This window comes from Podarcis gaigeae, assembly GCF_964106915.1.
Source record: "Podarcis gaigeae genome assembly, chromosome: 13".
Classification (NCBI taxonomy): domain Eukaryota; kingdom Metazoa; phylum Chordata; class Lepidosauria; order Squamata; family Lacertidae; genus Podarcis; species Podarcis gaigeae.
The window spans coordinates 51,051,007-51,077,569 of NC_139689.1; the positions used below are offsets into that span (position 1 = coordinate 51,051,007).

Below are 26,563 nucleotides of genomic sequence, written 5' to 3' on the forward strand. Positions count from 1 at the left end.
ACCACTCTGGCGAGGCAGTCCGCAGGCAGATAGGGTCTCAGCCTGCGTACCAGATGGAGCTGGTACATAGCTGCCCTGGACACGGATTTAACCTGTGCCTCCATGGACAAAATGACTCCCAGTCAATGCCTGGTCCTTCAGGGGCACAGTTACCCCATTCAGGACCAGGGAATCCTCCACACCTGCCCGCCTCCTTTCCCCCCAAAACAGTACTTCTGTCTTGTCAGGATTCAACCTTAATCTGTTACCTGCCATCCATCCTCCAACCGCCTCCAGATACTCACACTCATATTTCTATTGCCCATTTCTGTGGACTGGCTTTAACAGGCCAATCTATTAGAAGTGCTTGTCTAACTTTACGGATTTTCAATTATTCGAATGGTTTGCTGTTTTACCAGTAGACATCGTATGGTGCACGTTTTACACCCTTGATGTGCAATTGTTTACTTGTAAGTAAGACAGGTTTCTGTTAGCAGGGATACAGGGCTTAGTTAAGAGGGGCAAAACTTTTGTTAGGGATGGGCAGAACCGACATGATTGGTCAGTTAGTTAAGTAATTCTATTGTTTTGATTGATGCCGACATGATTGGTCAGTTAGTTAAATAATTCTATTGTTTTGATTGATGTTTTTATTGATGCCAAGGGGGCAGTTGTCCCCCTGCCCCCTTGGCTATGTCCGTGTACATCCCAGTGAGTTCAGTGAGGTTTGCTTCCCAGCCTTGCACACTTAATCATTCGCTGCTAAAACAAGAAGCTGAGGAGCGGAGCGATCACAACACGGAGCGTTTCCCAGCCTTCCTTTTATGGAATGTGGCTGAGCGAGTGTGTGATGCTTTGTTCTGTGAACTGCGGAAAGGACAAAAATAGCATGTAATCGAGAACTAGAGAAACAGATCAAACGTTCAGACTGGGATTGGTCTCCCTCCACTAACGTTTATGGGCTGGGCGATTTCCAAAAGCACTTGCAGTTTGTTAGCTATCAATCAGCCCTTTGCATTCCCTCTTCAAAAGTGCCCGAGAACAGATTGCAGAATTTTTTGAAACATGGAGATGATTCGACAAAAAGGAAAAGAAGAAGCTTCAGAAATTAGCACCCTGATTAGCTGTATAAAATATGCCCACTTTTCAAAAAAAAACCCCACCTCCTCTTACATGCATAAAAAACCTCTGAAATTGCTGTTGTAACTCTAATTTGTATGTAATCGCTCTCTTAATATTTGCAGTTGGACAAAGTCTGCATATCAAACCCTGCTGAACAGTTTTAATTCTTGTTTCAGTTCCCAAACTTGAAGCATGTTTCAAAACACGGGTTGTGAGCCACCCAGAATCAAGACATTCTAAGTCTTGTTCATAGAAATTAGCACTGCAAACCTATACACAAGTCTGCCCAGAATAGAATCCTGTACCCTTATAATTTATAATCTCCGGTTTTCGATGAAAACCTTGGTTGCATGTCGAGGTCCCCAGGGCCACCCCAATAACTCACACATCACACAGAATTTTTGTTTAAGATTTCTGGCATAATTTTGGCCACAACTTTATTAAAATACAAATTTGTGGGTGGTTGCTTAGGCATTGGTCACGACTATCTGCCCCCACCATGGGGGACAGACTGACATTCCGCACGATGCGAAAGTCAGAATAGGGGAATACACTTGGGGTAGCGTCAGAGCAGGGAACCTGCCCTCACCCCAAATGCAACCAGGAGCTCATTGCTATGGCCCGAGCCCCCTTGACAGAGTGGACAAGCAATAGTTAGCCCCTGATTCCTTTAACGGAATCCCTTGCAGCAGCAGCATTAGAGGGGCAGGCACAGCCAATCCATGCCCCTCAACCAACCAAACCATAAACCAATGCCTAACAGCGAACCTTACAGTTTTTGACGATTTGCTATGCAGTAGGCAAAACCAAATGGCCCCAGCCAATCAGCCAGATGGACAAAATTCCTACCGGGCCCCTGCCCCAAAGCAGACGGCCCCATGACAGGCATAGCAAGGTCAAAGCGAACAACCCTATTCTAGGGAGGGAGGGACGGGCAATCCGCTGCACGGGCGAAAAGAGGAAGCCCTAGCCTCGTGCAAGGAATTTTAGTATTTCTGGCTGTCAATCAACAAGTGGCAACATTAACTTCTTCCTAACAACAAGGGAAGCCCAATCGGATCAGTGGCCAACGATCAATTAGCCCGCCCCACAACTTTGGAGAGTCCTGGCGGCCCCCACCACAACACGTGCTCTCTGTGAAGGAGAACACGCTATGTAAACCCTGCAGGATTTTCATGGTGTCACACAACAAACTCCTCCCTCTCTAAATATGCTAGCATGCAACAGACCTCTTTTTTGAGTGGGGAGGGTCATAGTTAAAATGTGATGATGGGCTGTAGAAATGATAATAAAACAAGGCCATACTTCATGTGTATCTTGAGATAACCCGATTGGAGAGCAATATAAACCTAAAAACCGCTCAGGTTGTGTGTGTGTGTGTGTGTGTTACCATATATGCTATGGGATTTTGTAACAATGGCCAAGCATCTGCAGCCAGCTGTCTGCACAATCTTGACATCACAGTGGTTGACCGGTGATGATGTCACAGGCGGACCATGGTGGACCATGGTGGAGGAGCTTGGACTTGTGCTGAAGGACAAGAGCACAGTAGGGCATGGACTTTGAACCAGGAGCCTAGGGAAAAGGTAGGCAAAGGAAAACGGAGGTCTTATGGTGGGAGGGCAATGTTATTTCCAACACATTTGTCCTGCCCTTCCTCCAGGGAGCTCAAGGTTGTTGGTTCCCTTTTTTAAAAAAGAGATTTTCAATTTTATACATTTCAATAATTTTACAATCATTTTAACATTTCAAAACGTGACTTCCTTCCCCCTCTTTCTGCAGTTCCTTAAATTTGTTTTTAATATTTTCCACATATCCAAATTAACTTAATTTGCACATTTATGTATCTACTTTAAATATATACTCTCATAAAACTGCAGGTTGTTACAATAATCCTGCCAATGTTTTTATCTGTTTACAGTTTGTACATATTCCATAAGCCATTCCCATTTTTTTTTAAATAAAAAGTTTGGTATCTTGATTTCTTATTTTTCCGGTTAAGTTTTGCCATTTCTGCATATTCCATAAGTTTTTCTATCCATTCTTCCTTTACTGGGACTTCTCCTTCTTTCCATTTTGGGGCAAGTAATATTCTTGCCGCTGTAGTTGCATACATCAATAAATTTCTGTACAGTTTGGGTAGTTCTGTCCCTATAATTCCCAAAAGGAAAGCTTCTGGGTGTTGTTGTTTTTTTACAAACATTATTTTAAACATCTTTTTCAATTCATTATATATCATTTCCCAATAAGCTTTAACCTTACTACATGACCACCACTTATGATAAAAATAATCTTTTCCTCTTTATATTTCCAACACTTACTTGATTTGGATTTATACATTTTTGCCAGTTTACTCGGTGCTAGGTCCCATCAGATATCATTTTCATATAATTTTATCTTAGACTATAACATGCTGTAAATTTTATATTCCACAATCATTCCCATGCTTCCATATCTATATTTTGACTGATATCTATTGCCCAGTGTATCATTGAGGATTTTACTTGATCATCCTTTGTCTCAGATTCCAAAAATATCTTCTACATTTTAGACATCACTTTTACATTACATTCCAACAGGTCTCTCTCCAGTTGCCATATTTGTCCCCCTTTTCTTTGCCTTCTCGACGAACCTGTGAAGTAGGTTAGGCTGAGAAATGGACAGCCGCCAAAGTCAACCAGCCAGAGGCGGAGCTAGCTGCTCCAGCACCCGGGGCGGGGCTAGTTGCCCATGGGGGCGGGGCTAGTCGCCCGCAGGGGCATGGCGAGCGTCCCAGGGGGGTGCTACCCTCATCAGGTGTCCCAGGGGGGCGGGGCGGTGATGTCACTCCCCAGGGATGACACCGCACCCACCACACACCCCTTCCTCCACCAGTGTAACCAGTTCTCCTCAAGGCTGAATGGGGATTGGAACTGAATCTCCCACTTCAAGGTCTGCTCACTTTCCCACTTTTTATTACCTCTGTTTTGTTTAGGAAGGTGACATTGAAAGAAAGGATGGTTGTGGAGGTTTAAGGTTAGGAAAGGTTTTAAGTGTGTGTACATGGAGAAACTGTAGGTCTAGCAAACTTTGATGTGGGGGGTGGGTGCGTCAGAATCTGTGGGCTTCAGAAAGGAAAAGTGGAATGCCAGAAGGTGAGGAGCTGCAACGGTTGGGCTCAAGCCTCAGGTTAGAGTTCCAAAGCCGGGTGCTTTTCATTTATCGGGCCTTCTCAGTAGTGGCACCCATCCTGTAGAATACCCTCTTGTCAGATGTCAAAGAGATAAATAATGATACGATCTTCTGTAGACATCTGAAGGCAGCCCTGTATTGGGAAGCTTTTAAAGTGTGATGTTCTGCTGTGTACATTTTTGTATACAGTGGTACCTCGCAAGACAAAATTAATTCTGCGAGTTTTTTCATCTTGCGAATTTTTCGTCTTGCGAAGCACGGATTCCCATAGTATTAACGGTTTTAAGAAAAAAGAAACAAACTCGCAAGACGTTTTCATCTTGCGAAGCAAGCCCATAGGGAAATTCGTCTTGCGAAGCAACTCAAAAAGGAAAAACTCTTTCGTCTTGCGAGTTTTTCGTCTTACGAGGCATTCGTCTTGCGAGGTACCACTGTATTCTGTTGGAAGCCGCTCACAATTGCTGGGACAGTCCAGTGAAATGGGCAGGGTATTATTAACAACAAACAACAACAACAACAACAACAACAAATCTTTCATTTTGTACCTTCAGGTGATATTTGATTTCCTTTTACTAATTGAAGGCAGCTTTTAAAGTTGGCATCCGATATACGTACTGCATTCTGAGCAATAATTAAGTAGCTGTGTGGCAGTTGATTAAAGGTGACAGGACAGCAATTTATGTTAATGAGTATTTCTTTTTTTAAAAAATGGTGGCATTTATAAAACCATGTAACATGATAAGGCTGCTTCTGTTTCAGGCTCTATGTGAAGTGCAAGGCTATTTTTGTTCCGTTAGCAGCTGTTTGGTAGAACTAAATATGAGAGACTGATTTCCTGTAGGGAATAATCCAACACTTGCCTTTTTAGTGCTGCGGTGGAAGAAAGTTGTTCCGAAGTACCCCGGTATTGCTGAGTCCCAGTCAAACACTGAATAAAGACAGGTTGGATGATGGGGTTTTTTAAAAAATGTACATAAAAACTGAATGTCTCGGCACACTTTTTTAATAACAAGAATACAAAGCTGAAAACGAATGAACTGCAGCTAAAATATTATGTTCTTTTTTCACATGGTCTAGTCCAGGCATGTCCAAAGTCTTATTTCGGGGGCCTAATCCGGCCCGCCGGTTGATTAAAAAAAGCTCAACAACGTAGGTTGGCCTTAACACACATTCACTTCATCAAATCTGGCCCTCTTTGAAAAAGTTTGGGCACCCCTGGAGTCCCTCCCTTGCCCACCCCCCTAATATTCTGAAGAGGGTCCCTTCTCCAGTCTTCAGAGAGTAGCTGAAAGTGGGGATGCAAAAAAAGGTCCCCCTTTCCTTCCACTCTGCAGTTTTAATCTGAAATCTTAGGCGCAGCACTGCCCAGAGCTGAGAAGCTGTCACAAAATGTGCCTAGAACAGTGGGAGTTTTGAACACTGTTACAAGGAGATAATACACGTGAAGCAGTTAGAACACTCTTCAAGGCCAAAATAATGTGGTGAGTTGCAAACATTTATATCCAGTTTAGGTCGGGCTAATCTTCCTGTGCTGGTTTTCTTGCCTGACTTGGCAGTTGCAGTGACCTTTCTCCTGCAGTGCCAGCGCAACTGGCATTTAAGTTGCCAGTGCTACTTCTTTGGCCATCAAAGGGGCTGTGTTGGTCCGCCCCAGGGGTCAGCAAACCTTTTCAGCAGGGGGCTGGTCTACTGTCCCTCAGACCTTATAGGGGGGCCAGACTATATTTTTGGGGGGCAAATGAACAAATTCCTGTGCCCCACAAATAACCCGGAGATGCATTTTAAATACAGTGGTACCTTAGGTTAAGTACTTAATTCATTCCGGAGGTCCGTTCTTAACCTGAAACTGTTCTTAACCTGAAGCACCACTTTAGCTAATGGGGCCTCCTGCTGCTGCCCCACCACCAGAGCACAATTTCTGTTCTCATCCTGAAGCAAAGTTCTTAACCTGAAGCAATATTTCTGGGTTAATGGAGTCTGTAACCTGAAGCGTATGTAACCTGAAGCATATGTAACCCTAGGTACCACTGTAAAAGTACACATTCTACTCATGTAAAAACACCAAGCAGGCCCTACAAATAACCCAGAGATGCATTTTAAATAAAATGACTCCACTCATGTAAAAACACACTGATTCCCGGACCGTCCGCGGGCCGGATTTAGAAGGCAATTGGGCCGCATCTGGCTCCTGGGCCTTAGTTTGCCTACTCATGGTCTACCCTTTGCCGCAGTGTTCTTCTTCGGAGGTTTGGGGTGCAGCCTTGCAGTGACCTTTGGCCCCCTGGCCAGGGACAGAAGCCAGAGTATTGCTATGCTTCACCTGCACCCACCTGTGCAGGATTTGTTTGCTTATGGTTAGCGGGACAGAGCAACAACCTGTTTTGCAAATAAGTTGATGTAATGCATGTAAGTTTCGTCTGGAGTATTCTGAAATCTTTCTTTGGAAGAGAAGAGCAGAGGAGGAAAACCTCGGTGGGATTTCTGTGGAGCAAAACGGGAAGAGAGCGGAATCCCAGCCCTAGGCAATCTGGCATCACCAACGAGCTCAGAGCTGCATAAGTATGTGTGTGTGACATTTGAAACAAATGTGGGATGCAGCTGATCTTGAAGCAATGACTTCCAGACCGCGGAGGATATGGAAAGTTTGATAGAACACCCTTTTGAATATAGGAGGACACTCCGGACTCTGAAATAAAGGGATGCGTCGACCTAAAGCCGAGTTTAAAAAGCTGATTTGTGCTCTGTGGCTTTGCTTTCCCTTAGTGCCTTCCCCCAATGGCAGTTAGGTGCTTTAAAATAAAATAAAATAGGATGATGTGTGAGACGTATCCAAGTTGGGTCATTGCTACGTACTCGTTAGGTGCTCTGAGGGATAGGGACTTCATTTCCATCCCTTTCTAATTACGAGGGAGATCGTAATTAAAAACGCAGCTCCTGCATGTCCAGCCTTGAACCCTGCCAGCGACTGGAGGGATGTCAGGCAGGCATTCTGGTTGTGCACTAGCCCTGAGCTTAGAAATCTGCTCACCAGATGGGGTGGCTGATCATGTCCTTATACAGGGGTGAGTTGTGGCAAAACCTATCCTTTCAGCTTTACCACAGAGTTATTGTGCCTCAGGAAAAGAAACCTGATAGACCAAAGGCCCCTTCAGTTGAACTTTCTGTTCTCTGAGTGGCCAACAGAATGCCTGTGGAAGCAGGACATGAGCATAGGCGCCGACTCCATGGGGCCTGAGGGGGCCTGAGCCCCCTCAAAAATTCGTTTGGGGGGGCTCGGCCCCCCCAATAATTTAATAAAATTATTACCGTAAATTTCGCTCTATAACACGCAGATTTTTTCTCCTAAAAAGTAAGGGGAAATGTCTGTGCGTGTTATTGAGCGAATGTGTGGTCCCTGGAGCTGACTCGCCGGAGCACAGGGGCAAAAATAGGCAAAAATCAGGCAAAAATAAGATCGGGCGGTCGGGCGGAGGGAAGGCGGAAGCTGCTGCTTTCCTGCATTCTGCCTCAGGGTCTTACTGCCCACCCGCGTCTGTTGCTGCGTTTGCTCAAACTCAACAAAGAGCAGGGAATCCCCTGCCCTCCTGGCAAGCAGAGGGTTAAGGAAAGGATCGAGTCCTTCCTTCTAATTCTTTCCTAGTCACACTGCGTGGAGGCTCCAGCCCACCACCTCCTCCTCTCCGTGCTCTAGGGACTCGCAGGTGGGAGAGAGGGGGGGCTGGCTTGGGGGGGGACTTTGCCTTCCTTTCCTCCCCCCCACCCCGTTAAACTCCTCCCCTGCATTCTTAGCCAGCTGCTTCTCTGCACACCCCTCTTGTGCTTCTTGTCCCTTCTGTGTTTTTCCTTCCCTCCCCATTTAAAACGTGGTGACAAAGCACGGATCCACATGGATCCTCAGGATTTTTGCATTGGGTCACCCCAAATTCACCATCAGATCACATAGCATGTTCATGGCTACATCTTGCACCAAAAAAACCACGCACCCACTGTTGCCTAGGGTCACGGTGCAAAAACGTGGTTACAAAGCACGGATCCACATGGATCCTCAGGATTTTTGCATTGGGCTACTCCAAACTCACTGTCAGATATTAAAAATCTTTATAAAATAGAGAATTAAATACATACAGAATGTTAATTTTTCAGTTTCGAAATATTAGTACTAGTTTAGTACTGTATTTCTATATTACTATAGTACTGTATTAGTTATTTTCAAATACTTAAATATTTTTAGGGTGTAAGACCCAATTAAAGCCCGTTATTTACATACAGTATTACAGTATTTACATACAGTATTAGGCATACTGTATTAACTTTATTAACTGTATTAAAGCATTAACTTTGAGATATTATTTTTATTTAATGAATCCTCAGCCTTATTCAAAGTAAGCTTAAATTAGCTATTTCACTTATTAATCAAAGTGCTATTACTGTGCGACAGCAATATTTTATGTTTTATTCTTTTAATGATAGTTTAGGATTTATTTAAATATCATTTCAGTCTTTTCAGAGCTATATATTCACTGCTCTGTAATAGTCTATAAGCATAATTGTTACTGTAAATTAAATTAGCTTTTTACGAAAATACCGTGCGTGTTTATGTTTTGTTTCTTTTTTCAAAGCCAAAAGGTGTTTCAGGCTTGTCGAGTTTCCCGGAGTGTGGAGTTATAGAGAGTCGAGTTTTCGGGGTTCTAATGTTGATCATATGACTCTAAAATACTTTTAAAAAACTTTAAAACTCACTAATTTTCATCTAAAATTTAGAAAACTTCCCGGGGCAGGACCCCGGTATGGGCCCCCCCAATATTTTTTTATAAGTCGGCGCCCCTGGACATGAGCACAGTAACATTTTCTCACTCGTGTTCCCCAGAATCAAATTTAGAAGCATTTTGCCCCTATTTGTTGTTGTTGTTGTTTAGTCGTTTAGTCGTGTCCGACTCTTCGTGACCCCATGGACCAGAGCACGCCAGGCACTCCTGTCTTCCACTGCCTCCCGCAGTTCGGTCAAACTCATGCTGGTAGCTTCGAGAACACTGTCCAACCATCTCGTCCTCTGTCGTCCCCTTCTCCTTGTGCCCTCCATCTTTCCCAACATCAGGGTCTTTTCCAGGGAGCCTTCTCTTCTCATGAGGTGGCCAAAGTATTGGAGCCTCAGCTTCAGGATCTGTCCTTCCAGTGCGCACTCAGGGCTGATTTCCTTCAGAATGGATAGGGTTGATTTTCTTGCAGTCCATGGGACTCTCAAGAGTCTCCTCCAGCACCTTAATTCAAAAGCATCAATTCTTTGGCGATCAGCCTTTGCCCCTATTACTGGAGGTAATTGTCTCTTTCTCAAGAGACAATGGAGTGCGCCTCTGGAGGTGACGTCAAACAGCTGCGTTTGCAGCAACTGGGCAGTGTGTATGGAGGTCCTGGGCTGCCTAGATGACAAGACCCCATCTTGGCCTTGCTGATGTGGTCCAAAGGAAAGCAGAGCAATACGCTTGGCACCAGCTTGGCTGCAGGAGTTGCTGGAAGGAGACGTACAAGGTACCATCCAACTACCTTAGGGACTCCATTCCAGATTTGTGTAGGGTTTACTCTTTAGCTTTTTATAAATAAATAAATAAAATAATTTATTATTTACACCCCGCCCATCTGGCTGAGTTTCCCCAGCCACTCTGGGCGGCTTCCAATTGAGTGTTAAAAACAATACAGCATTAAATATTAAAAACTTCCCTAAACAGGGCTGCCTTCAGATGTCTTTTAAAAAGAAGATAGCTGCTTATTTCCTTCACATCTGAAGGGAGGGCGTTCCACAGGGCGGGCGCCAGTACCGAGAAGGCCCTCTGTCGGGTTCCCTGTAACCTCACTTCGCACAATGAGGGAACCCCCAGGAGGCCCTCGGCGCTGGATCCCAGTGTCTCAGTGTTTTCTTCTCCCAAAGATATCACACAAGGCAGGGGAGGTTTAGCATCAGTTTTCCTTCCCTTAGGTGGGCCACCTTCCCAGGTTGATGATCCCCATCTGCCCGTCACTTCCTTCCACAGCTCATACAGAAAATGCCTTCTTGTCCATTGGACCCACTCTTGATAGAGCTGTAGTGGGAGGGGGCAGGGGGGCCATGGCCCCAGGCTCCCTGGCAGCTGAGGTGCAGCAGCAAGCGGGTTGGTCTAGCACAGCCTTTCTCAACCTGTGGGCCCCCAGATGTTGTTGTACTACAACTCCCATCACCCCTAGCTAGCAAGGCCAGAGCTCAGGTTTGATGGGAGTTGTAGTCCAACAATGTTTTGTCCAACAATGTAGTCCAACAATGTTTTCCCCACCAGTTGTGGAAGTGGGGAAACACACAAATGGGCCGAGGACAGAGGTAGTCTGTGTTGTGCCCTGCAGGTGTCATTGGACTGCCATCTGTAGGACACCATGTTGGGTATACCTGGCTTCAAGGTCGGATGAACTGTGGGCAGGAAGCTAAGAATTTGAGGAGGGAGAGACCATGGGCTGAGAAGTTGAAGAAGAAAAGTGAGAGTTATGGGGGCACAAACCATAAATGCTAGGGTAATGCTGGTGCAAGAAGGCCCGAATAAAGTAGTTGAGGACTTAGTTTAGATATTCATAGTTTTGCAGTCAGTTCATATACTGATCCTAGGTTTCTTGTTATATTTTGAAAACAACAAGCCTAGGCAAAAGCTGTCTTGTGGTTGTTACCCAGGCCGGCCAGCTCATTTGAGAACAAGAATAAAAAGAGCCTTCAGTCCAGTGAAAAACTCTGCCAATAGAGATTCTTTAGGAGCCTTCTGTGCCATCTGTTAAAGGCCAGCTGAAAATCTGTTATATTCTGCCAGGCCTGTGCATGGAATTAAGAATATATCCTTCCACAGTGGTCAATTGATATCGGATTTTGATCTTTTTAATGTGGTTTTTACGGTACAGTGGTACCTCGCAAGACGAAATTAATTCGTTCTGCGAGTTTTTTCATCTTGCGAATTTTTCGTCTTGAGAAGCACGGCTTCCCATAGTATTAACGGTTTTAAGAAAAAGGAAACAAACTTGCAAGACGTTTTTGTCTTGCGAAGCAAGCCCATAGGGAAATTCGTCTTGCAAAGCAACTCAAAAAATGAAAAAACTTTCGTCTTGCAAGTTTTTCGTCTTATGAGGCATTCGTCTTGCGAGGTACCACTGTACAGTTTAATGTGCTTCTGTTGCAAACCACTTTGATCCATTTTATGAAATAAGCGGCATAAAATATTTTTTAGATTTATAAGTAAACAAATGCATGCTGTTAAAAAATGCAACGCATCCTTTCATCAGATTGAGTGCGTTAGTTTACCCTCTGACCTCAAACTGAGAGTCCTTTTAAAAGAACCTTCTGGTTTTGGAGGGGAGAGGAATTTTTCCAGCTCTCTCAAATGGTTTATGGTACAGTGGTACCTTGGGTTAAGTACTTAATTTGTTCCGGAGGTCCGTTCTTAACCTGAAACTGTTCTTAACCTGAAGCACCACTTTAGCTAATGAGGCCTCCTGCTGCCGCCGCGCCACCGGAACACGATTTCTGTACTCATCCTGAAGCAAAGTTCTTAACCCGAGGTACTATTTCTGGGTTAGCGGAGTCTGTAACCTAAAGTGTCTGTAAACTGAAGCGTATGTAACCCGAGGTACCACTGTATTCAAATGGGGATTAGAAATCACCATTGCCATCTAAGTCTTATTTTTCACTAAACTCTAAGAGGTTTATCTTGCTTGAACTGTATCATGAGTAAAAGAGAGGTGTAAGAAGTGGTAGTGGATGATTTCCCCCTACCATCTTTGCAGTCCTCAAATGACTTACAAATGTGTATTAAAACACTCGAATGTCTTAAAGTGCATTTTTATTGTATTAATTTCCAAGTGCTTTCCCCATTGAACTATTGTTTAGTGCAAATGGCATAGTCTAATGCATCTGATTGATTGGCAAATGTTTTCTGGGCATCCTGCCATCATCCAGCAACTGTTAGAACATGGTTGCTTGGAAAAGACACAGAAAAGAGAATGTTGCACTCAAAAGTGTTGCTGACTCTGATTTGACAGTCATCCCTCTTCCCAAGGAATTCTGGGAATTGTTGTTCTATGTGGAGGGATACCCCTGTATGGGAGAATTCAGAATCCCACCATGCTATAGTTACCAGAATTATTTAGGCAGCAATATCATTACAATTCCATTTTGTTTTTTCATTTTTAAATGTTATGATACTATCATCTGTTTCATTACATATTTACACATAAAATCTGTTTTCTTTCTTTCTTTCTTTCTTTCTGGATGCAAACAGTTCCCTTTATGGAAAACAGTTACATAGCTAAACAAGGCCTTAAATACTTGTATGTATACTACATCTTGTAGAGTAGAAGAAATAATCTCATTACCAATAAACCCTGATCGTATCCAATTTTGTTGACTTCATTGCAATATATGCTGAATCCCTTCAATTGTTTAAACAAATGGGATTCATCCGGTTGAACTGAAGACACTTAGGTATCCAATGGAAAAACATAGAACTTAACGTTGGATGTTTCTGAAGCCATATCCATATAAAGGTTTGGCATAACTTGGATACCCAAATCTCAGATTCCTGCATCACAGGGGGCTGGATTCAGTGGCCCTTGAGGTCCCTTCCAACTCTACAATTCTATTATTCTATGATTCTGCTAATACTGCAAATTCAGTTACATCAATTTGTGCATTTTATAACCAGTTGCTTTGTGCCTCTTCCTGACAAGCACCACAGCAAGTTGCAGAGGGAGCAGCAGATTAGCCTTGCCCTATTATTTGCTTGGACGCAGGTGGCGCTGTGGGTTAAAGCCTCAGCGCCTAGGACTTGCCGATCGAAAGGTCGGCGGTTCGAATCCCTGCGGCGGGGTGCGCTCCCGCTGCTCGGTCCCAGCGTCTGCCAACCTAGCAGTTCGAAAGCACCTCCGGGTGCAAGTAGATAAATAGGGACCGCTTACCAGTGGGAAGGTAAACGGCGTTTCCGTGTGCGGCTCTGGCTTGCCAGAGCAGCGATGTCACGCTGGCCACGTGACCCGGAAGTGTCTCCGGACAGCGCTGGCCCCGGGCCTCTTAAGTGAGATGGGCGCACAACCCCAGAGTCTGTCAAGACTGGCCCGTATGGGCAGGGGTACCTTTACCTTTACCTTTATTATTTGCTTATGTCGAGAAAGTGTTTGTTCTTACTTGCTCAACTAGAATGCCGCAAAGCAATTAGACAACCTGAAAGCAAGAGTTGTGGCAGTCTGCTATTTCTGCTCCAGTGGTATATCTGTTTCTCAGTTATTGTGTAAGTAGATTATTCAGGTGTAAAGGCGGGGGACGGACAAGTGAGACCAACAAAATGTTTCGGTGTGGAGTTCTCCTGTTCAAGGAAACAGGCAGTCATGCTCTCTTCAATGATAACCCCTTGCACCCCCTGCCTCTGGTTTCCCTTTCCTTCCCATCAGTAATTCAGCATCCTATGGCCACTGGGCATTCTCAGTGTTCATTGCAAGACCTGATCTCAGGTTTAACTCCTGCTTAGAGTCTGTAGGGCAAGGATTAAAATCTCAGGGTGCGGGTCTAGAAGGAACGGAAAAGGCTATTTTCAGCTTGGCTTCATGAGAGTTTTTTTATCAGTTTGTTCTGCTGCTATCTACCATGTCCTTTAGGATCCAGCTAGGTTCTGTGCTCCATATGATTCTAGTTCCCAGGTATCTGTGCCTCCATCCCCAGAGGAGAAACCCATACCTGCTGCCTTGTGGAACACATTCAGGAGAAGAAAAAGCTAAGCAGCAGGGACGTTTTGCCCATAGAGGCAAGGGGCACGGGGCGCCAGGGCGCCAAGTTCTGGAGGGCGTCAGGGAAGAGGCGGAGCCTGGATGCAGTGCCTCCTGGCATCAACTCACTGCCCTCGCCCACCTCCGCCATCCCACGCCCAGAGCCTCCACTTGCCATGGCTATCGCGGCACGGGCACCAGGGAAGAGGCGGAGGCTGGGCACAGTGCCTCCCGGCATCAGCTTGCCGCCTTCGCCCGCCTCACTGAAGCAGCGCTGCGCCCGGAGCTCCGCCTCTTCCCCACTGGAGGAGCCACCCTCTAGCCACTGCCTGCCCCTCCAGCATCGCAAAGCTGCCAACAGTGCCGTAAAAAGGTCAGCAACTCTAGGAAATTGGGGGGGGGCACCGGAGCGATCTTTGCACCACGTTGCCAGATATACTTAAGACGGCCCTGCTAAGCAGTAAACTCTACACAAATCCGGAGTAGAGTCCCTAAGAAAGTTGGACGACATCTTGTATGCCTCCTTCTGGCAACTCCTGAAGCCAAGCTGGTGCCTAATAATAATAATTTATTTATTTGTGCCCCACCCATCTGGCTGGGTCTCCCCAGCCACTCTGGGCGGCTTCCAACAAAGATTAAAAATACATTAAAATGTCACACATTAAAAACTTCCCTGAACAGGGCTGCCTTCAGATGTCTTCTAAATGTCACGTAGTTGTTTATCTCTTTGACATCTGATGGGAGGGCATTCCACAAGGCGGGCGCCACTACCAAGAAGGCCCTCTGCCTGGTTCCTTGTAGCTTTGCTTCTCGCAGTGAGGGAACCACCAGAAGGCCCTCGGCGCTGGACCTCAGCGTCCGGGCTGAACGATGGGGGTGGAGACACTCCTTCAGGTGTTGTTCTGCATTCCTTTGGATCACATCAGCGAGGCTGAGAGAGAGGTCTTGTAATCTGGGCAGCCCAGGATCTCCAGACACACTGCGCAGACTTGCACCCTAGGGAAGTCACTTTGGTGCTGATAACACAACAAAAACAACACAGGAGACAGCAGTTATGAGTTACTGGTCTCAGCCACCCACCCACCTGACCTATGGCTGAATCCTAAATATATATTAGAGGCATGGATGGGGGGGGGGTCCTATTTATAACCCTGGGACTCGGCCCTGAACCTTGTAGCCTGGGTTTGGGCCATGGCCTAGTGAGCTAGCCGTTTTAAGTCACTCATCCAACCTATCAGCACCCCAGATTTTAACTGGAGTAGAGCCTTGTCCCGAATTCTACAGCAAGCCCTACCAAAATAAGCATACGGAAATAGTTTATTTTTTAGCAACAGACTCTGAGGATGGCCTGAGCGTTAACTGACAGCTGCCTGGTTGTCGGGATTGTTTCTGCATTTCGCGTTGCACAACATAATGGTACATTGTCAGATATCTGAGGAGAGCTAGCCCTCGCCTGTTGGGTAACGACTGATCAATTGAATAAGTGATCGACTGCAGCGCTTTCCAATAAGGGTAATTATATGCTGTCAGCACTCTTTGTGAACAAATAATGAGGAAAGCATTGATTCATTGGTTTGGCCGGGGGGGGGGGGAGGGAGCCCTTTTTGAGAACCGCCTGTGTGCAAATCCTGAGAACTTGCTTCATGGCTCACTTCACAGCCAGTTCGTATTATCATGTTTCAGGTCTCTGGGAGCCCAGACAGTCTGAACAAAAGGAATTACTTCATTTCTTGCGATAAGTTATTGAAACCTAGGAGAGGAATGACAGAAATAATTATGTGCTGATGATACGTTTTGCATTCAAATGGTTTGTGTGAGGTTTTGTAGTGTAGGTACAATACTGGTTTTGCTAGACTGTGGTGGAAGCACACAGGGCGAAGCAGAGAGGTCTCACTCCAGAGATCTCCCTCCCTGGCACCTTGAATGCTTTTTGCAATAGTGTCCCAAGGGCCTAGGAGCAAAGAGGCCCTAGTACAGGCATAGGCAAACTCAGTCCTCCAGATGTTTTGGGACTACAACTCCCATGATCCCTAGCTAACCAGACCAGTGGTCAGGGATGATGGGAGTTGGAGTCCCAAAACATCTGGAGGGCTGAGTTTGCCTATGCCTGCCCTAGTACGTAGAAAGGCACTTTGTGGTGGAAATTACACCACTTGGTCATAGCAGTGAAAATCTGTTGTGAAGTTGCGTGTTGACTGCATCCTTTCAAATTGATTATCTTCATCTCTTTTATGTGCTAGTTATCTATGTGCATTTATCTACCTGTCATAGAAAGGGAGAGAACCTATGACAACTTTATTCATCCGATTGCATATAGGCCATGGTATTTTGCTATAATCAGACCACCATTTAAAGTCAGAAACTATTTTTTCCTCTGCTGAGTATAAATTGTGTCTCCCTTGGAGTAGTCAGGGAGAAAACGTGAAGGCTTCACACACACACAAACAGTCAGATTAGATCAAACCCTATGAATTTGTAACAGGCGAAGCCGCATAACCTCAGCAGACATGCAGAAGAGCAGCATTAATGTACTAATGGGCACTGTGCCTGTGGCTGATCCCCCTCACAAAATGATATATTTTGCTGGGTCTGGGAGTAAAAAGGAAAGTGCATTGTCTTGCCAATAGATTTATTATTGGCTTTTGTAGACAAAAACAAAGCTCAGGCGAAAGCCTTGTTTTGGCGTCGCTCCAAGGTATTTTCTCTTGCTCTTGCCGGACACCAGTTAAATTTGTCTGACATTCAATGAAAGAATGGCATGCTGCAATAATTAGTTTTATATGCCTCCTGAAAAACGTCCAGACATTTACTTTGTTCTGTGTTTTCACCCTCTGCACCAAGCAGTTGACTTTCGTTAGTGATACACAGTACAGGATGCACTCAGTGATGAATCAGACTGGGAAGGACTGGGGATGTTGTAGTACCGGCAGCTGCTCAAATGCACAAGTTCTCTGCACTTCATGCTGTTACAGTGCGCAAAGGAGAACATGTAGAGAAAAGTTCATAAGCCACGGAAGCACATCTAGTTTTCGGATCCTTCCAGCGCAAGTTGCTCTTTGGACATGACAGAAGCAGTACGACAACCCATAAGTGAGACATGTGTCAATCAAACAGCCACTGATTTAAATCAAGTGTGCCACCTGCGGTTCCTCTAACTTCTAGCTCTCCTTGCAAAAATTGCGACCCATGAAGCTGAGCATCAGACAGTGAACATGCATTATGGCCTGCCATGCATGCACATGGCGAAAAGAAAAAGGGTTATCGTGCTCCTGGCGAGCTGACACACAGGGCTATGTTTGGCTTGATGCATCACAACTTGCACACGTCTGCATTAGAAAAACAGCTCCAGGTAAAAACTTTGCTAAATCCATGACAAGACAGTTCTGTGAAAAGGATGATACAGTGGTACCTCGGGTTACAGACGCTTCAGGTTACAGACGCTTCAGGTTACAGACTCTGCTAACCCAGAAATAGTACCTCAGGTTAAGAACTTTGCTTCAGGATGAGAACAGAAATCGTGCTCCGGTGGCACAGTGGCAGCAGGAGGCCCCATTAGCTAAAGTGGTGCTTCAGGTTAAGAACAGTTTCAAGTTAAGAACGAACCTCCAGAATGAATTAAGTACTTAACCCCAGGTACCACTATATTGTTAACTGAGATAGCTCAGCTGGTGGAGCATGAAATTATTAAGTTCAGGATTGTAGGTTTGAACACCACATTGGGCAAAAGATTCTTGCAATGCAGGGGATAGGACCAAATGACCCTCACAACCCCTTCCAAATCTATGATTCTATAGAAGTCACAGAGTATTCAGTGTGTGTTCTTTCTCTCAATAATTTATCTGAATCATCGAATCGTAGAATGTTCACTTTTCCTTGAACAAAAGGAGAAAATGTTAGTGAACTTTAACTGATGCCGCTTTTGGATTTTTTAAAAAGTAGCACTACTAGCCAAAGGGACGTGGGTGGCGCTGTGGTCTAAACCACAGAGCCTAGGACTTGCCAATCAGAAGGTCGGTGGTTTGAATCCCCGTGACGGGGTGTGCTCCTGTTGTTCGGTCCCAGCTCCTGCCAACCTAGCAGTTCGAAAGCACGTCAAAGTGCAAGTAGATAAATAGGTACCACTCCAGTGGGAAGGTAAATGGCGTTTCCGTGCGCTGCTCTGGTTCTCCAGAAGCGGCTTAGTCCTGCTGGCCACATGACCCAGAAGCTGTACGCCGGCTCCCTCGGCCAATAAAGCCAGATGAGCGCTGCAACCCCAGAGTCGGTCACGACTGGACCTAACGGTCAGGGGTCCCTTTACCTTTAATGAGGCTAGCACTCTTATGTGGATCCTCCCTATTCCCTGTTTAATTCTGTCTGAATTCTTATTTGAGGTCACTGGGTGAGTCCTGAGGTTTTGCAGCATGGTGTTTGGGTCTTAAATTCAATGGCACTCTTCATTCAGAAGTAAACGGATTATCTGTTAGGTCCGAGAAATAAAATGCATTTGGTCATGATGCTTTAGGTCATCCTTATGTATTATGAGTTGTGGTAGTATAGCAACAGGGACATACTACCTTGAAACGTGAAATCTGATGTGAAGGTATATAATGCAACAGTCTTGCTGAAGCACTGCTGATCCAGGTCTATTTGATGCCTGGATGGCATGTTTCCTGGGAATCCCGTGTACACCATGCTGACTCTTGTGATGAAATTAAATTCTAGTTCTGCATCTCTTCAAAAACACACAGGCAGATAGACCCATCTTTGGACAAACTGTATGCAATTGTATGAGAATGAAGGGAATTTAATTCTAACAAAGGCCAGATGGTGGTTTCTTTCCAAGGAATAATTTTGTTCCTATTTAGCACGTGAAGACAATACAATTTTAAAAATAAAACCCAGCAAGTCCCGTCCCACCCCACAAAAAAACCCTATTATCCTTTCAGCTTTCCTGACAAGACTTTACTTTATCCAGCCAAGAAACATAATGTACTTGTACACACCAGTGAATTGATTCTTGGGCTAGGATAATTAAAGTGTGTGTTTGGGTCCGTGATTACAAGAGACATTCCTTTTTGCAATGTTTTGTGCTGGGAATTTGTCAGCTCCGTAAGGAATAAGAAGTTGTGAGAACTGCGAGAGGGATAAATGGGCCACACATTCGCTCTCCAGCGCCAAGGACAGAATATTGCTTTGGAGGTTTACAAACAACTGCTGAGGCGTCTCTTTCATATTGGCTGAAACTATTTGGATCCCAGCAAATGTCCGTTATGTTTCGCTTCTTTCAAAGAAGAGAACCAAAAGCATTTGCTTCCAAAACATGCCTTTTCTGCTTATGGAGAACATATGGGGAACAAACCAGTGGGAAGACCTCCAATGGCCCCTCACAGAAGTGAATAAGCTCCACTGGGGCCCATTCAAGAGGCTTTGCTGTTGGATTGCACCCTTTGCTGTTGCATTCATCTCTGTTGCCATTTTACTTGTTTGGATTTTGTTGACCCCAGTAGAACAATGACCCTCCCATTTTCTTTCTTTCTGAGAAGTCTTTCCAATGCGCCCATGTGCTATCCTTGTGGAAGCTGTGTATGTAGAAGTCTAGTTCTCCTATTCAAAAGTGAGGAAAGGAATTCTGGACACTCATGGTGACTATGATCCTACAATGTTTTAACCATCTGGCATAACCTGTCTTTTGCAAATATATTGTTGGGTCTAGGTTGAAAATCAACCATCAAGCTCATTGGGCAACCTTGGAGTAGTCAACATTGGCTCCAGATAAACCGGAAGCTGTAACCAATATCTGTTCAACACTTGGGGTTTATTGGGGAAGACAAATCACGAAGCTGGGCTTCTACATAATGCTAAGCCGAACTATGGCTTGGCTGCAGGTAGTGTGACGGCAGCAGGACTCAGGAAAGAACAGAGTAGGCACAGTTTTATCTCTGGCCATCAGCATGCTTGAATATTCACATTAAACCATTGTTTGGCTTTCCATTGCGGCCATTTTATAAATTAATGTTTAATTTATTGATTGATGTTTAGTTACCCCCTCCCAGTTAAATGGTGGGACTGATGGCAAGCAAATACACCAGGAATCAGGATCACTGAAGAATCTACCCTTAGCAAGGTATATAGATGCTCCAGCTCCTTCCTGCATTCTAGCCATGTCAACAGGGGCAGCGAGATGAGATAACATAACAACCGTCCTAAAACATCTGCTTCCTGGTTCCCTGTGTGCTGTTGGGCTTGGTTCAAGGTGATAGTGATGGTTTGCTAAGTCCTGTATTTGCAGGAACAGCTATTCCAGTAGCCAATTTGATTTCTAAGATTGACTGAGCAGGGAGCAGGGCTCTGTTCACAGTCCCCGCCGACATTCAGAGTGAAGAGACTTGCAGAAGTGTCTTCTCCAACGCCGGAATGATTTCCTGTTTGAGGTGTATCCATCTCCTGAACTGTTTGGTTTCAGACTCCAACTGAAAACATCATTATTTGCACCAAGATTTCACAGTCTGATAAATAAAGGGGGTGGTACTCATCAACAGGGACGCGGGTGGCGCTGTGGGTTAAACCACAGAGCCTAGGACTTGCCGATCAGAAGGTCGGCGGTTCGAATCCCTGTGACGGGGTGAGCTCCCGTTGCTCGGTCCCTGCTCCTGCCAACCTAGCAGTTCGAAAGCACGTCAAAGTGCAAGTAGATAAATAGGTACCGCTCCGGCAGGAAAGCAAACAGCGTTTCCGTGCACTGCTCTGGTTCGCCAGAGGCGGCTTAGTCATGCTGGCCACATGACCCGGAAGCTGTATGCCAGCTCCCTCGGCCAGTAAAGCGAGATGAGCTTTATTAGGTCACGACTGGACCTAATGGTCAGTGGTCCCTTTACCTTTACTCATCAACAATGCATGTATTTCTATTTTAATTGATCTTGTACAATTCTTTGTAGTGTTTGTATGTTTTTAGTGCTGCTCTATTGTGCCTTGCTCATATGCTTGATGTACGTTGCATTACTAAGGAATATTGATTAAAAAAAAACTCACAGATAATTCCATGCAGCTCCCTACAGTCATGAGAACTGAATTTCACATCAAATTTCCACTAAACTTTTTTCTTTTCTTTTGTCTTTTCTTTAGAAAAACTCTACAATTCAAATGGACGGGAGCTGAGACGGGCCCTCTTCTCCCTGAAACAAATATTTCAAGTAAGTGAGCTTTTGTTCAGGTTCTTTTTGTCTGCCATTCAAGCCGGTTTCCATAAGATTACATAGGTACAGCCTTGTTTAACAAGAAGCTAGAAGATATTGGAAGCAGTTATGGGCAGGGCAGGCAAGCACATTATTTACCCATTTTGAGTGTTCCCCCAGGTCCTTGACTTCATTTTGTCTGGAAGGGTAGATGGAGCAAAATACCTTTTGCACGCCATCCACTTTTGCACTCACCACCCATGGTGGAAAAAAGAGAATCCCAATGGCACTATAAATACTCTCCCTCTCTTAAAAGGAAGGTTTCTTTCTTGCTTCCTGAAATACTAGTGGTGACAGCAGTATCCTTTGTTCTGCGTGCTCCCCCTTTCATCCTGCAATGTCAGGGGTTGAAAGGGGGGGTGCAAAACAGCAGGCAGAGTGGGTGGGTCACCTGTCATTTATTGTGGCTTAATACTCCTTCACCCCTTTCATTTTTGCAGTCCTGGGCAGGTAGCAAAATGACGAATAAATCCTATGCATTTTCTGTTGGGCTGAAATTTTCAATGCTGGGTTTAGTTAATAAATAGGTGGTTTCAGAAGAGACCACACTTCCATACACTGATCTAAGTTATGTTTTTTATACTTATTTCTGTAAGAGTTTTTTCCCAAAAACCTTGATGAATTATGTATCATGTCGTGCAAATATTAGGCAACAGATTGTGAGCAAAATTGGGTATAAAATCTCTCTCTCAGTTTCTCTCTCTCTGCATACACACACATTCACACACACACACACACACACATACACACAGCATTATGTCATGAATCCATTAATCATTGCTAACAATTGTGCTTTTCAAAGCTTTTAGAGCATCTCTTTTTCAGTCTGTTGAAAAGATTAACTTGAAGGTGCTCAGAGTCATAGAATCTTATCAGCGAGAGAAATAAAATGTCGCACACTTCACTCCTAAAGAGTCATCAATCATCCTTGGGAGAGGAGAAGGAGTATTCCCCAATTGCTTCATTGATCTGAGGAAGGAGGTGTGGCACATAGAACACCCTGGTGGATGACTCCTCAGGGACTGGAGTAGATGAATTTGATTTAGGGGCTTCATTTTTAGCTCGCCAGAGCTTTCTGTATTCAGCTACGAAAAGAAGAGAATACCCTCTGTCTGATGACTTCAATCTTCTCTAGTAAATTGCTTGGGTTCTGTCACAAAGAGGAGAAAACATTTTATTCCCCCCAACTTCTATGTTACAAACTAGTACTTTGAAATTTTGTTTTCATCCTTGTTATTTTCTGTTGACAAAATTCCTTTCACATATACAGTGGAACCTCAGGTTGCAGACATAATCTGTGATGGAGGCATGTCCACAACCCGCTGCACTTGCATCCTGAAGTGCCACGTCTGCACAGGCGCGATTTGGCCTTCTGCGCATGCGCAAAGCGCTATTTAGCGTTTCTGCGCATGCGCAAGTGTCGAAACCCGGAAGTAACCTGTTCCGGTACTTCGGGGTTTCCCGCGGTCCGCAACCCAAAAACATGTGACCTGAAGTGTCCGTAACATGAGGTATGACTGTACAAGCCAAAATAGGTTTAGGATTGTGGTCATTGATTTAAATTATCCATCGGGACATTGTATCACACATGATAAACCACTGGTGAACAGCAGTGGACTTCTCATGGTGTGGAAAGAAGAAGCCTTTGACGGCTTGCTTTTGAGGAGAAGGGTGGACCTACCAAAACCTGTTGTTGTTTAGTTGTTTAGTCGTTTAGTCATGTCCGACTCTTCGTGGCCCCATGGACCAGAGCACGCCAGGCACTCCTGTCCTCCTCTGCCTCCCGCAGTTTGGTCAGACTCATGTTTGTAGCTTCGAGAACACTGTCCAACCATCTCGTCCTCTGTCATCCCCTTCTCCTTGTGCCCTCCATCTTTCCCAACATCAGGGTCTTTTCCAGGGAGTCTTCTCTTCTCATGAGGTGGCCAAAGAATTGGAGCCTCAGCTTCAGGATCTGTCCTTCCAGTGAGCACTCAGGGTTGATTTCCTTAAGAATGGATAGGTTTGATCTTCTTGCAGTCCATGGGACTCTCAAGAGTCTCCTCCAGCACCATAATTCAAAAGCATCAATTCTTCGGCGATCAGCCTTCTTGATGGTCCAGCTCTCACTTCCATACCAAAACCTACCTCCTCATATAATTAGACTCACCACCTCCTGAAGGGAAGAACTTCCCCCGAAGGAACCACCACGCAAAGGGGCACACATGCCCTGTTTTCACTTTAATTGGGGAGAGGGGCCATGATTGATGAACGGGAGTAATCTTGCCTCTGGAATTGGTGACTGTTCAGGTGAACATTCTTAACATCTCCTTTCAGGCATTCACGCTCTGTGTGCACAAGTTGGGAGTGGAGCGAGTGGGGCTGGTGCATGCAGGAACATTCTCAGTAGGACTGGCATCTGTGGCCTCTACACAGTTTGTGCCCACGTGTGTGCAACTGTGGTCTTGGACTTGCCTAGGGGTGAACTTCCATTGCTCTGTCCCAGCTCCTGCCAACCTAGCAGTTCAAAGTGCAAGTAGATAAATAGGTACTGCTGCGGCGGGAAGGTAAACGGTGGTTCCGTGCGCTCTGGTTTCTGTCACGGTGTTCCATTGCGCCAGAAGTGTTTTAGTCATGCTGGCCACATAACCTGGAAAGCGCTGGCTCCCTTGATCTGAAAAGTGAGATGAGCACTGCACTCCATAGTCACCTTTGACTGGACTTAACCATCCAGGGGTCATTTACCTTCCTTACAATGGTGTTTGTAAAAGTCAGTTATTGTTTGGTTTGTGGCCTCATTTGGCAGTCTTAGCAGCTGTTTTTGAATGTGAAACTAAAACGACCACTAACAATAATTTAAAACAGCAAATCAGCTGGAATTTCTATGATGCCCAAGTATTAAATGTCATTGTTGTTCTGCAGCAATACTGGTTTTGCCTGGTTGCGGTTCCCTTCCATTAAGTGCTGTTACGTAGATGTATTATTTGTTGCAGCTGAATAGAGCTTTTGATTTTAAGAACTCTTAGAGCACAATCCAGGTTACATACCGTGGATCTTAGTTAGGTTTACTAAAAAAAAAGTTAAACGTGCTGAATTCTCCTTATTTAAATTAGTGGAACTTCAAAGTCCTTAACTGGCTGGATTGCATACTTAGTTTCCAGTTTAGTTTTATTATTCAAATATTCTTGAATGTGATCCACAGCTTGACTTTACAATTTTCATGTGAGGCTGTTTTCTCTTATTTGCTTGGTTATTGAAGTTGATTACACGCATACTTAAATAATTTTATTTGTATGCCACCTTTCCATAGTTAAAACAATGCTCAGGGCAGCTTACAACATGGGAAAAAACCACATACCGTATTTTTCGCTCTATAAGACGCACCGGACCACAAGACGCACCTAGTTTTTGGAGGAGGAAAACAAGAAAAAAAATATTCTGAATCTCGAAGCTAGAACAGCAAGAGGGATCGCTGCACAGTGAAAGCAGTGATCCCTCTTGCTGTTCTGGATTCTGGGATAGCTGCACAGCCTGCATTCGCTCCATAAGACGCACACACATTTCCCCTTACTTTTTAGGAGGGAAAAAGTGATTCTTATAGAGCAAAAAATACGGTAATCCAAAACATTAGAACAGTAGTGATAAACACCCCCAAAAAATGCCCATCAAAAAGTACACAGCCAAATTGAACAACTTCCGCATAAATCAAGTAAGATCTAAGATAAAGATGCAAAATTAATTGAAACAAAATAAAATAAAATAAAAATTCTTTCCAGTAGCACCTTAGAGACCAACTAAGTTAGTTATTGGTATGAGCTTTCGTGTGCATGTACACGTCTTCAGATACACTGAAACAGAAGTCACCAGACCCTTATATATAGTGGGAGGGTGGGGAGGGGTATTACTCAGAAGGGTGGTGGGAATGGGTGATTGGTTGATAGGTGTGGTAAACCTGCTGACGACTGTTAACGACTGCAATTGGTCTTACAGGAAAAAGCAAGGGGTGAGATGGCTAAAAATAGCTTTATCATGTATAATGAGATAAGAATCCAATGTCTCTATTCAGACCAGGTTTCTCCATGGTTTTAAGTTTGGTGATAAGTTGCAATTCAGCAGTTTCTCTTTCCAGTCTATTTCTGAAATTCTTTTGTAATAAGACAGCTACTTTGAGATCTTGTATAGAATGTCCTGGGAGATTGGAGTGTTAATTTATGCAAAATTTATATCAGCAACAGCAACAACAGCCCCCCAACCAAACCCTCTAAACAACTAAAAATTGCTGAAAATGGGCGGGATGGAATGGGTCAAGGGCAGATTGGGGAAATCCCCACTTATGTCCTTTAAGGCAGTGTTTCCCAACCTTGTGCCTCCAGATGTTTTTGGCCTACAACTCCCATCATCCCTGACCACTGGTCTTCCTAGCTAGGGATGATGGGAGTTGTAGGCCAAAAACATCTGGAGGCACAAGGTTGGGAAACACTGCTTTAAGGGAACCCAGTGTAAGTGGCTTCCACTGGGGAAATAATGTGGTTGGTCAAGGGAGCTGTGGACATAAAAAACTTGCTTTAGGCTATTCATCCTGGCAGCCCTTAAACCAGAGGGTATAAACAAATATAGCAACCCACTATTTGCATCCCCAAAACGCATAATCCTGCAAATTTTAACCAGTCTCCTTAAAGTTATCATTTGTTGCTCAGGGGAAAGATGTAAGGAAAAGTAATAGAACTCAAGAAGCAGAAAAACTTCCTGCAGTCTCAACTTAGGCAGGCATTTGTCGTTCTTGGGCTATTCTTACTACTCCCAGTGCTAGAATGTGTTTCTGTTCTTTGAATGTGAAGATTCCTCATAGTTTTGGATGGTTACTGTCTCCTTTGCCACTTTAAATCAGCTTCTTCCTCTGAGGAGTCAATCACATTCCCTGCACGATCAGCTTCATGGGAACTTGGGAGAGTGAGAAAACCTATGTTTGTTCTGATTCAGCAGTAAAACACTGGATTCTCCGGAGAAAGCTCCAGGACAAAACAAAATCCCTGCTTGGACATGGATCTGGAAAACGTGGACCCCTGCCTAGAAAGTGCATAGGAAAGCTAACTGGGGATGAGCCCTAAATTCATTTCCAGGAAAGCAGACTCTGGATAGCCAAGCGGGAACTTAGCAAAGACCGATTCTGTAAGCATCAGTGCAACTGGAACAGACCACTAGGAATATATAACAACTTCACTGGCACCCAGTTATTTGCCTACTCCTGTGTGAGTGCCTGGAGGCGGTTGGAGGATGGATGGCGGCTAATGGATTGAGGTTGAATCTGACAAGACAGAAGTACTGTTTTGGGGGGACAG

General features: G+C 44.7%; 2 protein-coding genes across 38 annotated transcripts in view; one reads left to right on the forward strand and one right to left on the reverse strand.

Moving 5' to 3' along the window:
• The window catches only part of FHOD3 (formin homology 2 domain containing 3), a 320,858-nt gene that overhangs the window by 136,148 nt on the left and 158,147 nt on the right, over positions 1-26,563 (forward strand). For all 37 annotated transcript variants that reach the window (XM_083708964.1, XM_083708967.1, XM_083708979.1 and 34 more), the window contains exon 4: positions 21,136-21,203. In XM_083708964.1, the coding sequence (XP_083565090.1) occupies positions 21,136-21,203 (68 nt within the window). The remainder of the gene's footprint in view (positions 1-21,135; positions 21,204-26,563) is intronic.
• The window catches only part of COBL (cordon-bleu WH2 repeat protein), a 1,088,462-nt gene that overhangs the window by 19,211 nt on the left and 1,042,688 nt on the right, over positions 1-26,563 (reverse strand). The window lies entirely within an intron of this gene.